At 40.9% G+C, this 16,189-nt stretch overlaps 1 protein-coding gene and 1 pseudogene across 1 annotated transcript in view; both read right to left on the bottom strand.

The window, feature by feature from the left end:
• Positions 1 to 4,826: 4,826 nt before the first annotated feature.
• CTR9 (CTR9 component of Paf1/RNA polymerase II complex) overlaps positions 4,827 to 16,189 on the bottom strand; it is a 29,195-nt gene continuing 17,832 nt past the window's right edge. The window contains exons 17-25 of the mRNA XM_019729164.3: positions 14,677 to 14,793; positions 14,377 to 14,522; positions 13,375 to 13,446; positions 12,738 to 12,873; positions 12,432 to 12,578; positions 11,863 to 12,020; positions 10,733 to 10,829; positions 10,388 to 10,500; positions 4,827 to 5,911 (exon numbers count right to left, since the gene is read on the bottom strand). Of these exons, the coding sequence (XP_019584723.3) occupies positions 5,485 to 5,911; positions 10,388 to 10,500; positions 10,733 to 10,829; positions 11,863 to 12,020; positions 12,432 to 12,578; positions 12,738 to 12,873; positions 13,375 to 13,446; positions 14,377 to 14,522; positions 14,677 to 14,793 (1,413 nt within the window). The 3' untranslated portion in view covers positions 4,827 to 5,484. The remainder of the gene's footprint in view (positions 5,912 to 10,387; positions 10,501 to 10,732; positions 10,830 to 11,862; positions 12,021 to 12,431; positions 12,579 to 12,737; positions 12,874 to 13,374; positions 13,447 to 14,376; positions 14,523 to 14,676; positions 14,794 to 16,189) is intronic.
• Positions 9,825 to 10,377, bottom strand: LOC109446087 (large ribosomal subunit protein eL34 pseudogene; annotated as a pseudogene).

The raw sequence follows: 16,189 nt of genomic DNA, 5'->3' as shown, positions 1-16,189 counted from the left end.
TTCAAAATGAAAAATGTTACATTTTTGCTGTAGTAAGCAGAATAAAGAAAAGAAAAAAGCAAGAGCAAGTACATATATTTCATAAGCAAAACATATCTGTATCTTTAAAAAAGTAGGCCTAAAATAGCAGACATGGTTTTTCAATTACTTGAAACAGAAAGACCTCAAGTTACTAATGCAGTTGAGGCAGACTAGACAGTTTGTTTAAAATTCTCTGCAATGGAGACAACAGGCCAAAACCACAAGTCATGCAGTGCAAATATGCGCAGAGGAGAGAATGGCCTCCAGCTGTACCCGGAAACAGAGTCTCAACCCCCTGCCACAGAACCAAAGGTCTGGGACATAACCAGAACTTGAATACCCAAACCCTTTCAGAAGGGATGGATCCATTGTTCAGGAAGATCCAGTGCTGATGCCCCTTAACCATAAATGGCCAAGTTCCAAGGGCCTCCAATTAAAACTTGCCCCACCAGCATTTCCACATACCTATTCTCCCTACCTCCTTAAAAACCCTTAACCTAGTCCAGCGAGCAAGATGGATGAGAGGCACCATTAGGTCTCCCACCTTCTCGGTCGATGCCTCTCGATCAATAAAGTTTTCCTTAAAATTAATTAATTAACTTATTATTTATTTATCTGCAATGACCCTGGAATGTGTAACTTAAAAGGATCTCAGACAACCTTATTTTATAGTTAGGGATACTGAGGCTGAAAGGTGAAGCATTTTGTCACATCAGTGTGTCAGAGTTGGGCTAGAGGCCAGAGCCTGATGCAAAGTGAGACCCTGATGACGAGCTACAGTCTATTTACTTGTTCCACCCAAATCAGAGGACTGAGCTACTGAGATCTAGATAAACTTGATTTGCCTGTAGCACATACCCTTTCCTGAGTTCCTGATGTATATGGCAAGTATGATGACGACACGTACTGATCTAACACACCCAAAAGACCACGGTCAGAAACTACCTTTAGGAAAAAACTGCACTGGCCTATGCTCCAAATTCTAGTTCTAAGAGCTGATACTAGTCTTCTAGAAAAGGTCTTGCTTGCCTCTAGTGGCTACTTACTCTCCCAGGTAAAAAGTTGGTCATTGGTGGAATCAAAACAAGGGATACTATAAAAGCTCCAGAAAAGTCCTATTTCCTGGAGATTAAAAATATTTTTCTCAAGGGGAAGTAGGAAGAAGCAAGGATTTTTAAAAGAAGGACCTGTGAAAGAGTAACCCACCCAGTACTCACTTCGTCTGAATAAGGATGGCGAGCTTGGTGAATGCTGTCAGGCATTCAGAACCGACTTGATTCTAGGGAGGACTTGACTGGGAATTTACCATAAGCTCATCACTGAACCTGCCTTCATCATCCTCGCAACAATCCTATGAGTTAGGTATAGTCTTCTGCCATAATAGAATGGTTGCCCACGTAGGAAACCTCATGTTATAAAAATAGTAATTTCAGTGGAGGAAGTGATCTAGTTATAGTGTCAGAATAACAAAATGGCGTTTCTTGCCTAAATTTAAGCAAAATTTATCTTAAAATTTAATAGCTCTAATTATGGTTGTGGTACTTGGTCTAGTTCTGAATTAACAGCAAAGCCAATGCAATTCACTCTCTCTAATTGTGACAGATCCAATTGAGGCTTTCAAAACTTACGGCATAGGAGAAGTGGCTTGTTTTAGATAAGCAAAGGGGCCTAAGTAGGGAAGTAACTTGAGCAAGGTCACATGCCTGTCAGCATCACAAAGCAAGATTCTATTCCAGGACTCCTGGATTCTGGAACTCCTGTATCTCTTAACCAACTAGTCCTTGCTGCTTTCTGCTGAAGCACCAACCCCACTAAGAAATGGAAGGCTGAGGTTGCGGCTCAAAATGGCGACACAGGAAGATCCTTAACTCAGCTCCTCTCCCGATGCACCAAATCTACAGCCACATATGGAACAATTTCCACTGAAAAAAGCCTAAAAACTAGCAGAATGACTCCTTCAAATCAGGCAAGTGAGGGGAAAAAAACCCACATTGGAGGGGGTAGGAAAGGCTGAGACATAATTTCACCATAAACCCCACCGCCCCTGGCGCAGCAATCCACAATCTAGGGGGAACTCAAAACCCAGAGCTTCTCCGAGAATTGAAGAGTTTACACCTCACATTGGGCACCCCAGCTTTTAAAGTCTGCACCTGAGAGACAAGCCCCTAAAACATCTAGCTGTGAAAACCAAAAGGGCTGGCACCCAAAAGACCAGTGCGGCTCTGACAAACTAAGAAAGGGCTCTTAAAGAGCTTGAGCACAGATACACTCACCTCAGGGCCAGGAGATGCAGTCTTTGAAAAGCGCCGGGGACTTTGCTAATTTTAAAGCATCGGACCCGGGGCAGGGGACTGCTGGGATACTCTGGAGATGGAAGCTGGAGGGTGCCATCTTTGTATACTCCCTGTGCTTTGCTAAAGCTTGCAGGCGCCATCTTGTTTTTCTCTTGTGGCGGCCATCTTCATGCTCCAGCCAGTGGGTGCAATTCTCCTGCTCACTGACTTGCTGCAGCTGGCAAACACCATCTTATCTTTTCCTTTTGCTTTTTTTCCTTTTCCTCTCTCTCTCTCTTCCTCTCTCCCTCTCCCTCCCTCTCTCCCTCTCTCTCTCTCTCTCTCTCTCTCTCTCTCTCTCTCTCCCCCCACCCTTTCTTTCTCTTTTCCTTTTTTTTTTTTTTTTTTTTTGCTTTTTTTGGTGGGTGGTGTTTTTGCACACCACCTCTACCTCGCTCCAGCAGGGTGCCATTTTCATGCTCATTCTCTCTCTTGCTGTCCTCCAGAGCATGAGCATCTCTCCAAAGGGAGCTTCCACACATGCTGGTACCCTGGTTTTTAAGTCTGGTGGCCAGTTTTTGTGGTTGGAACCCAGGGGACGCCCATTGATTTTCTGGCTCTGGAAGCCTAAGGGGCTTGTGTTCCTGGGTCCCATGTGACTAACAATTGAGAGCTAGTGCTCTGCAGTCTACCATCCCCAAGGCACTGCACAGACATCAGACTGAAACATACCCCCCTTCCTGTGAAAGAGGCCTATTTGCTTGTCTAGGGGCTTTGGCCTGAGGGGAAGGCTTCTGGTTTTGCACACATCTTGGGATCTATGGAGCTGTCCTCAGGGAACAGAGGCTGGTGGATGCCATCTCTGCATGCTCCCTCTGAAGTGATCCAGCAGCATCTCACATAGCTATCATCACTGTCAGGGCACAGCAAGAGGTAACAGACCAAGAGACTCAGTCTTTCTGTGCTGCCTGAGAGACTGCCTTCCAATATACTATATCACATTTTCTTTATCCATTCGTCCATGCATGGATAGTTTGTTTCCATATCTTGGCTATTGTAAATGACGCAATGAACACAGGGGTGCATATATCTTTTCAAATTAGTGTTTTCATTTCCTTCAAATAAATACCAAGAAGTGGAATTGCTGGGTCATAGTTCTATTTTCAATTTTTTGAGGAACCTCCATATTGTTTTCCATTTTTGTAACTACTACTACGTATGGTAACAGATACTAACTACTTAAATTGGTGATCATTTTGTAATACATACAAATATCAAATCATTATGTTGTACACCTGAAACTAATGTTATATGTCAATTATACCTTAAAAAAAAAGCTAATGCTGACGTCTGAGATCCAGGACAATGAAGTTGCTCCGAGTTCCCGAGGGCAGTAGCAGCAAGGCAAAGGCAATAGATCAGTCAGGTTTCCTGTTTTACACAGACCTTCCCCTTCCTCAGTGGGGCATTCCCCATATCTGTCATTTGCATCATCTCCAGGCTCCAAACTGTGACCAGAGGGGAGCTGTGCCTGAAGAAACCAAAGTGGCTTCTGACTTCGGCAACATGGCCAGGGGAGACTATTGCTGTCTGCTAACCTCGGTACACCTGGGAGAAATATCAGTAGTGAGATGATGGACCTGCCTCCAAAATTGTGAGGATGTGCACTCAAAAGTACATTTGTGGCCAAAACCTGGGGCAGTGAGCAAAATATTAGAGAAATTACTATCAGCATTAGGTTAAATCCCTCCGTAAATTGCTCTCCAAGGGACAATCTACCTACTTTTGTTTGGTTACTGCGTGAAGTGTATCAGCAGTTGGGAAATGCTTTTTAACTTACATTTTTGTTATTTGGGGATTAACTAATTCACATCAAGTTATATATGGCATTGGAAAAAGCAGAGAGGAGACAGTTTGAATCTCACCTTTAATAGCTGCATGAACTTCTGAATCTCAAACTCTTCACCTTTTCAAGCATTACCTCCCTGAGTTATTCTAGTTCCTAGAGCTGCACATTTGACTACCACTGCCTAGAACACCCTTCCTTAATTCTCTACTTGGCTGGTCCTTTGAGTCATCTCAGGCCTCCCTGCCTTGACTTTGTCCTCCCTTGTGCTCCCACATGTGCAAACATTACCCCATTTTTCATACCACAGGGACAATGAACTTATCTTCACCACTAAAATTTTCAGGACAGTTAAGGTATTTTATTTCTGCATTCTCTCAATACCTAAATAATGCATTTAATACTTGTTGACTATGTTAATTACAGCTTTTACAAACTGTACAGTGCTACATAAAAATACTGCTCTTAAATTGTTAATGACTAGATTATTAAAAATAAAACTCATACAACTACCTTAGTTTTCTTGTATCTTAAAAATAAAATCCATAAACCTATAAAGAATTACAAAAGTTTTGAATAAACAGCCTTTGGCTTACTTCAGGTTCTTCCAAATATTTGCCTATTTATGCTAAATGTTCATATACAAATGTACTGAGCAAAAAAAAAGAAAGACAAAGTTACCCATAAAAGTTGGTAAAAGAATTTTATTATGTGGCTTAGGTAGGTCTTTGCATTCTACTAACAAAAAAGCATATTTCCACATCTTATTCAACCTAACAAATTATATATTTGTGATTTTATCTACATAGATGCAGTATTACACTACTGAAGAAACCCTTCCTTTCATTTGTACTTTGGTGCAATTATACAGTAGATACTTCTTTCTCCAGAAAATAAAAATATTCTCAATCTAAGCTTAAAATGGAACAAAGACATTAATGCCAAGTTTCCTGCACCACTTGGTAAAAGATTGCAATAAAAACCAAAATGATATGCTGCTTAACACACAAAGAAGATGAAACATCTGCCACAGTTTCAGTCAAACCTTTGTAGGAATGATTTAGCATCTGGGTTTATTTTTACTGCAGTTTTCACATATGATAGGTGGAACTGTACCATAATGAAGAATAGTCACATTCTTCATTTGCACAAGAGACTCAAATATTGGACTCTAGCACAGGAAATGTCTCTTGGGGTTTAGTAATATATACAAATGGATAGAAAAAAAATTGCCTTAGGAAAAATTTCACAATTGTTTGACTAAACATCTGAAACATTTTTATCACAGCTTTCATATATTAAAAAAGTCTTCACCAGAGACGAAGCTTATTTATGAAATAAAACCTAGTCGCTATCATCTGACCCATGTTCTGAGCCCCGGTCCGAGGCCTCATTGTTGGAGGCCTCTGGTTCTGATTCATTTCCAGAGCCTCGGCCGAAACCCTCATTATCAGATCCCCTCTCCGAATCTCGATCTGACTCGGCACTTGGAGAAGCTGGGCGAGAGTCAATCTCAGAACCTCCCGAGCGGCTTCTCCCAGACTGCAGAGATTCATTATCAGATTGTTCGGAACCTGAAGGCCTTCTCTTTCTGGAGGGCTGGTCACTGTCTGAATCCTCATCTGACCGAGGTCTTCGGGGCCTCCGGGGACTGCCAGCCTCGCTGCCAGACTTGTTCTGGTTCTCATCTGAATCGCTCTCTGAAGAGGCATGTTTCTTCCGCTGTTCACCCTCATCTGAGTCGCTGTTGCTGTTGCTGTTCCGGGGATGTCTGGCAAAAAGACAAACATGGGTTAGACACCAGGATGGCCTATGGAGAATTTGACAAGTAGAGAATGTGCTTTCAAAAAATAAGGGCATTTAATGTTTTATTTCAGGACCTGAACAGTGTTTACACAGATGTTCATTTTGTGATACTTGTTTTGTCTACTTTTTTATAAATGTGATACATATAATAAAGAGAGGATTAAAAAGAAAATAAGGCATTTTAGCTATAAGATGATATAAACAGTGAAGAATGAATCTCACTAGGTTTTATTAGACATCTTTCATCAGAATGAAGCACTTCTCAATTTCATATATAAAATATAAAAAAGGGGTATTTTGTTTATTTTTATAAACAAATTCATAGCAAAGGTAAAACCCAGGATATCACTTGGCTGCAGACTTTGAATAATTAACCCTCTCTCATGGCTGATGAGTGGGACCCTTCCCTGCCCTATTACCATCTCTGCTATCAGTATCTGAAGAGCCAAGTCACCATTTCTAGCCCAGGAATTGCTTCTGCTCTAGTGTCCTCCACCATGACCAGACTTACTCACGATAGGAAGCTTGGGCTCAGAATTCTGCAGCTTGTTTACTTTTGCTCTGAGTCCCCCCTCTACTTAACAGTTGTTAGATTAAAGGGAAGGAGACTTGTGCTCATATTTGGAATGGTGGTGGTACCCAGGGTTCTTTGCTTCCTGGAGACTCTGGAGGAAAGAATATTCCTTTAACCACTGTGATAGCTACTATAGCTACTATAAAGGACATACTTCTCCTCTGGCATATTCCTCAGTTTTGGTTTCCATAGCAGATATTCCAAGAAAGGAATATTGAATACTACAAGGCTCAGTCTAAGAAGGGTGACGGAAGTGAATATATTACTCTCTTCAGAAACCTCCACACATGTTATGTGATTCAGATCACTCTGAGAGAATATGAAGTGACTAAGAAGAGGATACTATATATTAATTCTGTATATATATGTGGTGTGATAAAAAATAGTGAACGTTTATATAAATTATTATAGTAAAAGACACATTGCGGGGCCGGCCCGGTGGCTCAGGTGGTTAGAGCTCCGTGCTCCTAACTCCGAAGGCTGCCGGTTCGATTCCCACATGGGCCAGTGGGCTCCCAACCACAAGGCTGCCAGTTCAATTCCTTGAGTCCCGCAAGGGATGGTGGGCTCTGCCCCCTGCAACTAAGATTGAACACGGCACCTGGAGCTGAGCTGCCTCCCGGATGGCTCAGTTGTTGGTTGGAGCGTGGGCTCTCAACCACAAGGTTGCCAGTTCAATTCCTCGACTCCCGTAAGGGATGGTGGGCAGCGCCCCCTGCAACTAAAATTGAACGTGGCACCTTGAGCTGAGCTGCCACTGAGCTCCCGGATGGCTCAGTTGGTTGGAGTATGTCCTCTCAACCACAAGGTTGTCGGTTCGACTCCCGCAAGGGATGGTGGGCTGTACCCCCTGCAACTAGCAATGGCAACTGGACCTGGAGCTGAGCTGTGCCCTCCACAACTAAGACTGAAAGAACAACAACTTGAAGCTGAACAGAACCCTCCACAACTAAGATTGAAAGGACAACAACTTGACTTGGAGAAAAGTCCTGAAAGTGCACACTGTTCCCCAATAAAGTCCTGTTCCCCTTCCCCAATAAAATCTTTAAAAAAAAAAAAAAAAAAAAAAAAGACACATTGCCATTAATCCCCCTCAAAATTACTCCCCCTCACTTCGAACACACTTATCCCATTATTCTTGCCTTTTTTTTTGGGGGGGAGAAGGGGAACAGGACTTTATTGGGGAACAGTATGTACTTCCAGGACCTTTTTCCAAGTCAAGTTGTCCTTTCAGTCTTAGTTGTGGAGGGCGCAGCTCAGCTCCAGGTCCAGTTGCCATTGCTAGTTGCAGGAGGCACAGCCCACCATCCCTTGCGGGAGTCGAAACCAACAGCCTTGTGGTTGAGAGGACGTGCTCCAACCAACTGAGCCATCTGGGAGATCAGCGGCAGCTCAGCTCAAGGTGCCATGTTCAATTTTAGTTGCAGGGGGCGCTGCCCACCATCCCTTGCGGGACTCGAGGAATTGAACTGGCAACCTTGTGGTTGAGAGCCCACTGGCCCATGTGGGAATTGAGCCTTCGGAGTTAGGAGCGTGGAGCTCTAACCGCCTGAGCCACCGGGCCAGCCCCTCTTGCCACTTTCTGAAGCAGTTCTGAAAGTCCTCTTTAGTGAGTGTCTTTAATTGCGCTGTCATGGCTGCCTCAATGTGCTGAATCGATTCAAAACATTTTCCTTTCATTGTCATTTTGACTTCGGGGAAGAGCCGAAAGTCACACGATGTCAGATCCGGTGAATAAGATGGATGAGGACACACCATAATATTTATTTGACAGAACTTGCCATACCAGAAGCGATGTGTGACACTGAGACTTGTCAGAGGATGAAATAAAGACAGTCATGAAAGAGGACTTCCAGAACTGCTTCAGAAAGTGGCAAGAACGATGGGATAAGTGTGTTTGAAGCAAGGGAGAGTTCTTTGAGGGGAATTAATGGCAATATGTCTCTTATTGTAATAAATTTTTTATTTAAACATTCACTGTATTTTTTAATCACACCTTATACTAAAGGCCAGTGGGCCCCCTGGGATCCAATTCACTTCATTCCATCTGGCCAAATAAGCAATCACTTCACAATGGTCAAGGCAGTTTAACTGATGCAAGTGGCTCAAATCATCCTGGCCTTGACCTCAGGTGTAGCTTTGGCAGCAGCTCAGCCTCTCACACTGGACCCTTCTAGCCACATTTTAATAGCGCTCACTCTAAAACCACACATTTCATTGCTCTGATCACACCTGCCCTAACCAATGGACCAGGGCAACACTGTGGCAAGGGCAAAACAGCACTTTCGGAAAATGCAACCCAAATTTGTGTCAGCCAGTGTCTTCAGAGAAAAGAGGAACTGCAAATCGCTACATTTCTCTATAGATTTGGTTCCCTACAGATTTCTACCTTACAAGGCTAGCCCCCCACCAGTACCCTTTGCCCCTCAATGTGCTAACCTCTCACCTCTAACCAACCAGAACTACTTATTCTTCTAAGACTCAAACAGCCTCTTTTACAGAAAACGTCTCTTATAACTCCTCCCACCAGCCCAACTCCAGATTAGGTATGGTCTGTGGAGAACAATAATGCAAAACCTAAGTGCTAACACTTATCTCACTGTAATGTGGTTTTTGGTCTATATGTGATTTTCCACTGCCTCTAAGGCATAAATTCCTTGGGGGCAGGGTCTATGTCTTTTCCTTCTGTAACCCTAGCACTTAGTAGGCTATCTCATACAATGGATGTTCAAATGTCTGTTGAATGAATGAATAAATGATGGTGATCAGAAGAACATGGTGTGTAGTACAGTATTAAAAGTCCTAGTCGACGAATCCAAATGGGGGGGCACCTCAACCTTGAGGGACAAGTTTAGGACAAATAGAATCGAATATTACTTCTCCTTTAGCCTTGAGCCTTGAGCTAAAGCAGAGTACCGGACAAGCAGTCAAGGACAAGCCCTCCACAAAGCAGGCAGAGCTGAGTCACCATTGCTTGACATGGGAGGAAATGGTCAAGCAAGTCCCTATCTCCACGTGACCAGGATCAAGTTGCTCATAATACTGTAGCCAGTTAATGGTACTGTACAAAATGATGTATTTAGGATAATGTCATGCAGGAAATTTCAAAATAGGTTTTCTTCTTTGATGGACAAACACGTAGTACCATGTTTCGAAAATGAGACTGGGTCTTATATTAATTTTTGCTCCAAAAGACGCATTAGGGCTTATGTTCAGGAGATGTCATCCTGAAAAATCATGCTAGGGCTTATTTTCCAGTTAGGTCTTATTTTTGGGGAAACACGGTAGGATAAAATTATGGGGTTAGAATAAGATAGATGTGAGTCTTTTCCAACTATAACATTCTAAGAAGCTGCAGAGAGAACATTTTAGCAATGCCCATTCTCTTTCATTTTTAGCCTTTAAATTGCTGCTATTACTCAAACAAGCTCTTTTTTTTTTAGCTTTCTGACTCTGCTTGCGCCTTCCACACTTTCACAACGATTTTCTGCACTTCAATAAGGAAAGCACGCTTGCTCCTGTCAGACACAATTTAGTACACATGGATCCACCACAGGCCTTAATGACATGATTTTTTCCTTTTAGACAACTCCATTAGAACTTTGGGTCTCACAGCATGAACTCTGTGGGTTCGGCCTGGGTACACACCACATGTAGATTTTGGTGCTTTCCTAAACTTTTTGGTATAAAGGTAAATACTTCTATGACCAGGGGCTTGGGACAGCCTAGTTTTGTTAGAGGCTATATTCTAGGACAGCTTCCAATGGTACGTCACACGCTGGACCATTCTGAATGCCTGTAGACACCGTCCCTGGAAGAGCTCAGTTATCTTTCACTGAAAATATATACCAAGGGAAAATTTCCTACCCTTCATCAGCAATCTTAAGTTTATCCTCATCTGAAGAATCATCACTTGATGATATTATGGCTTTGGATTTTATTTTTCCCTTCATTGAAGGAGGCAGACGTTCTGGCTTGGGCTGAAAAAAAAGATAAAATATAACAGGTAAGTCAAGACTCTCACCTTAGGACATCTTGTTAAATTGGGTTTGCACTATAATGATACCATCAAACCATAACCAATGAACTTCAAAAACAAGTATTTGTGCTTGAAGAAACTGCAAGGAAAGAATATATTCTAGTGTACTGCAATCTTTTATGCATAAGAGATTGTATGGAGAGGGACAGAAAAGCACAGTATTATAGACTTACAGCCTTCTTTTTCTCTGCTCTTGGTGGACGGCGCTTTTTTGGTTTGGGGCCATTTTCTGTTTCATCATCATCAGATCCTTCTTCTCCCTTTGGAGGTCTTAAGGTAGTGAACACCAAGAAAAAAGTTTTCCATCAAATTATTATTCATTCTGAATACCCTTCTCTATGGGTGCTATCCTCAATCATCCAGTACAGTCCTCAGGGGCAGAGGCCGTAACTTATTCTTCCTGTACACAAGGCCCAGGAGTCTACAAAAACCATGTATTATGCAATGTCTGCGGACTCATTTAGTCACTGGTGAGCCCCCTTATTAATCTAAAATAAGTTTGAATCTTGCATTTGAGTGATAAGGGATGTGAGAAAAGACCCAGGTTCTAGACCTCAACATCTTTCCCCTTCTCTTTCTTCCCAATTACTCATTCCAGGCCTGCTAATGTCCCGCCACAGCTTCAATTCCACAGGTCGGTGTCTGAATGTATGCATCCGATTCTTTCCCAAGTATAGTCAGCTAAGGGTTGGGAAGAACAGACCTAGGTAAGATAGTCAGCTGGGGGTTCCTGGGCAGGGAAGCACCATGAGAGGGGAACAGAACAGCTTAGGGGCACCTCCACTTGAGAGATGGGCAGGGCACCACTTATTTTAACAGCAGATGGCACTGGAAGAATTAAAAGGCCCTTCTTTCACATTAATTTACATTTTAAAATTCCAGCAAAACCATGAAGTGGGTAATTGCTATTACCATTTTACAGAGAGGAGCTGAGGCTCGGTGCCTTATTTTAAGATTGCACATGGACAGGTAGTGTGGACACACGGGTTCTCTCATTCTTATTTGCATACATCTTCCAATAAATATTACAATTTTAAAGACATAAGAAAGGCAATTAATTATGACTAACTTATAGCTCTCAGAAGGAAAGCTGAGGAGGTGTGTGGTGATTCCAAGTACCCAAGGGATTTTGTAGTGGGGTCTATCTTAGTATTAAAGTAGCAAGTGGGATATCAAAAGGCTTTACTGTCTGGGAAGATCTAGTAATTTCCAGGCACTTGCAAATTGTAAACATAAGAAAGATTCAGAAGGTGAAAGATCTTCTATCAGCTTTATAAGGTTACTTAAAACACATTAATGATACCTTCTCCTCTTTTTCTTCTTTCTCTCACCACCCTCCTCTTCTTCACCTTCTTGTTCACTACCACTACCCTTTCTTTTCTTCTTCTTTTTGGATATTGGCAGCTCTTCATCGGAGTCATCATTGACAAATTCATCGAACTCTCCTCCCTTCTTAGAACGCTGGAATCCAAACAAGACTACAATCAGTTCTTTCCTGGCTGGTGGAATGTGGCTGGAATTCTAAGGTGTAGAAAGAGGGCCTATCGTATCAGTCATTTGACAAATGAAGGATCTTTTACCAAGTCACATGGAAGAGGTGCTTGGTAGGACCCACATTTTAAAGACTTCTAATTGGGATCAATGTCTCAAATGGCAAAAATCATCAACTACTTAGGTCACTACAAGGTAAAATTTGTATTGAGCTAACAGAATGCATTTCTAAATACTGGATGCCAATTAAAGCACTCCATCTTGGAGGACTGTCTCTTAGCTAAGGACTAAGTATGGAATGAATGTAATCGATTTTCTTCATTTCTGAAAGTCACAAGACAGGGATCGGTGCCATCAGTGTTAGCCGAAGTCACATCTTACCCGTCCACCACCACCACCTCTTTTCTTTTCTTTTATTGCTTCAGTCTCTCCAGTAAACATAAGAATATTTTTGGTCTTCTCTACATACTGGGCCCGCTGTTCCAAAAGTTTCTTTTGCTCTTCTTTTTCTCTGAGACGTTTTTCTTCCTATGAGAAAAAAGAGCAGGAAAAAAACAAAAAACCTCATCAAAATGTTCTTATGATGATGAAATAAATCATGATTACCATCACTTTTTTTTGCTTTACCATATAAACTATATGTATGTACTTAAGTCTTTAATTATAGTATAAGTGAAAACACAATACCTGTTCTTTAAGAAGTTTCTGCCTTAACAGCTCCTTTTCTTGTTCTTGTTTGGCACGCAACTCCCTCTCTTCTTCGTCCTGTTTGCGTGCCCGGGCCACATGGTACTGGGCCTGGCTCAGTAAGTCAGAGCACTGCCTAGAACATTTCAGATTTAGAGAAACATGAATGTACCTAGTGTACTTTTAGTTCAAAAACTCACAGCATCTGTTTTCAGACAAAAAGTTGGAAGTAGGATCATTAGCTGATATCTATGGGAAGTCTTAATTAGCAAAATTAACTTCCTTTCTCATAAGCCAATATTGTCAACTTTGTTAAGTTTCCAAATTATAAACATTCGCCCAAAGCACAGCTAAAAAGGTTTCCAACATTATCTTCACATGTGACTCAAAGAATCAGGAATCATACCTTCATTCTGGTGAGACAGCTGATGTATTTTCCCACACAACTTAAATACTAAATAAATTCTGCATAGTCCCTGAAAGGACCTTTAGGAAAAAGCCTTGGTCCAGGTCGGAGAGTCCATGAGTGTGAAAGACTGACCCCTAGACGGCCAGGAACTTGTTCACTGTTGTTACTCTCCCAGCCCACATCAGATCACTGCCTCATCCAAAGTCACCTTCCATAAATAGTAATTACCTGGCTTCTGTAGCAGCGAGGGCTAAATCGAACCTCATTTTATCTCCCACTTTACTCAAGTAACTGAAGTATCTAAATAGAATGAGAAAATAAAATACTTTACTTTAAAAAATTCTAATGAAATAGGTCCTTTAGATTTTTAATCTGTTGTACAAAAATTATCTGAGAAAAGGCTTATATATTGACTGACTTACATGCACGTATTTAATACATGAAGGGCTATCATCTCAATAGGAAAATTATATATGCAACTCACTTAAAAAAAGACTCTCATCAATATGCCACTCAATCTGTTTAATAAAAAACAAGTTCATTAAGAAAAGCCAAGTTACATTTTAATGTTATCAGTAAATTAACAAATAACCAAAAATCAGTTCAAGCAATGAATATCTACTAAACAGTAAATTTACTAAGTTGTCAACATGGAGGTTAGGAGGTGTAGGCCATGACACACTTATACTCTACCAAGCAAGGCAAGAAATGCTCAAATAAGAATGCAAATAAGGTTAGGCATAACCTGAAGAGATGCCTGGTTTTAATTTTACCACACTATAAAGTCACATAAATTTTGAACTGAGCTGAAAAAAATCTAGTCATTATTTAAGAGAAAAGGCCTTAATCTTAGCTTAATGAAAATTAATATCCCATAAAAAGATACTCTGCTATAAAAAATAAAACCAACATAATTAGAATCTAAAAGTTTCAAGTGTGTTAAATGCTGGGTCATATTATTAAGTTAATGAAGACTCTAAGGCAAGCTTGCAAAGCTAAGCCAGCCAGTTCTAGGGATCTGGCTACACGATCCAAATATGGCAGGTTTGACGCCACCTGGTGGCAACTGTCGGCTTTGGCTTAAAAATTGCTGGAATGATTTGAATAGGTTCTCTTTTGAGATTCCCTTTTTCTAATAGATCCTGGAAGGAAATGATTTTTAGCACCTTTTGAGACACATAGGTCTAAAGAAATAAAATGTTTCAAAGGTTGTTTCTACAAAATCTTTACCTATGTGCAAGTTCCAGTTCTTTCACAGCATTAAGTACTTCCTTCAGATTACTCTTTTCATCTTTCAGGACAGAGGTAGCTAATCTCTGCAGGACCAAGGCTACATTAAACATAAGAACTGTATCACTGGGTGCCACATGTCTAGCCTATAAATAAAAAAACAGAGCAAATATTTTATATAATCTAATGACATGAAAAGGATTTCAGTCAAATTGTATCAGGTATGTGAACATGCATGAAACAGAACAAAAAATATACACTGGAGCATAGAATTGAATGAGAATAATAGTTCTTTTTTACCTTCAGCAAAGTCTGTTTGCATTCCTGCAACTTGCCACACTTGAAGAGGGCCCGGGCCAAATAGAGCACAACTTCAGTGTTCTGGTGCTTATAGAACTTTCTGAGGCAGTTTTCATACTACGATAAAAGAAAAAGTTAAAACACAAGAAGGATTAAATGATACTGTCATTCTGTAATAAAATTTCAAGCGACTTTCAAGCTATATGAAAAGATATTTTATCCTTTGCATAGCTAATTTCAAAGGATCTGAGAATGATCCCTGACATTCAGCAGGATACATTTTTTTTTTTTAACTTTTATTTATTTTAAGTGCTTTTCCAGGACCCATCAGCTCCAAGTTGTTTCAATCCAGTTGTGGAGGGTGCAGCTCACACTGGCCCATGCAGGGATCAAACCGGAAACCCAGGTTACAAGCATCGCGCTCTAACCAACTGAGCTAACTGGCCGCCCCCCAGGATACATTTTCACAACATAAAAAACTGATCATAAGACAAACTAGATACTTGAAATAGTTTTTCCATTTGAAATTTGGACCAACACTGAAAGGATAAGGACTTTTTCATATCGTTAGCAGTATCTAGAATTAGCTTACTGATAACTTATTAGAAGCCATGCACCTAGCTCCTTTGGGTTCTACTCTCTACCACCTTTAGGATTAATGGAACCTACTGGCAATAAGCATGAGACATCTCACACTTCTAGCTGTTGACTTTTTGGTAAAATCAATACTATAGCAATACCAGTGTTAATTTTACAATGAACCTGTCACTTGTTAACCATGGAAATCTTGTTATGGAAGACTGTTAGACAGTTTTTCCCTGAATAGCCCGTGTAATTAATTTGCATTTTAAAATGCAACATTATCATTCTGCAGATCAGGAAGGCCCAACTCCAAAAACACATCTGAGACTATATATGTAATCTGGGTTTTATAAATCCTTGTGACCAGTGCCTTTCCAATTTTCTGAATATAGTAGTAATACTCACCCTTCTTAGAAAAAAAGGTTAACTACTTCCCAGAGCCTGGACTGCTCTTATCTTCTACCTTTAGAAGGAAGCTTGTTTTTTCTGACCCTAATACTTCCCATAGAGCCCAAGAGCCTTTTAACTTTTTAGTAAGAGTAGTATGACTCTTTTATTTCAAGTTCTAGCACTCAACAAATATGAAAAGCATAACAAAATTCTATAATCATGAAAACATCTCCATGGAGTTTTTTCTTTTAAAAATGTCATTTAACCTTTCTGAAACTCAGTTCTCCCATCTAAGACATTTGTAAAACAAGCAAACAGATATTAATTCCTACCTATCTTCTGGGTACTTACTGATATGCTAGACGTGTTAGTGCCAAGTATGGCACCAAGTATTTGTCATACCGATCCTCACAAAATTCTGAGATTAAGGTACAATTATCCCCATTTTATAGGTAGGGAAACTGGCTCAGAGAGGATGTCCTTTGCCCAAGGCATACAATTAGTGATGGAACCAGGACTCATAGCTCTCTCTGGACACCAA

The sequence above is a fragment of the Rhinolophus sinicus genome, chromosome 14 (assembly GCF_057876585.1).
Source record: "Rhinolophus sinicus isolate RSI-liver-muscle chromosome 14, RSI-T2T, whole genome shotgun sequence".
NCBI classification, from domain to species: domain Eukaryota; kingdom Metazoa; phylum Chordata; class Mammalia; order Chiroptera; family Rhinolophidae; genus Rhinolophus; species Rhinolophus sinicus.
This window is presented reverse-complemented; position numbering and strand designations above follow the sequence as displayed.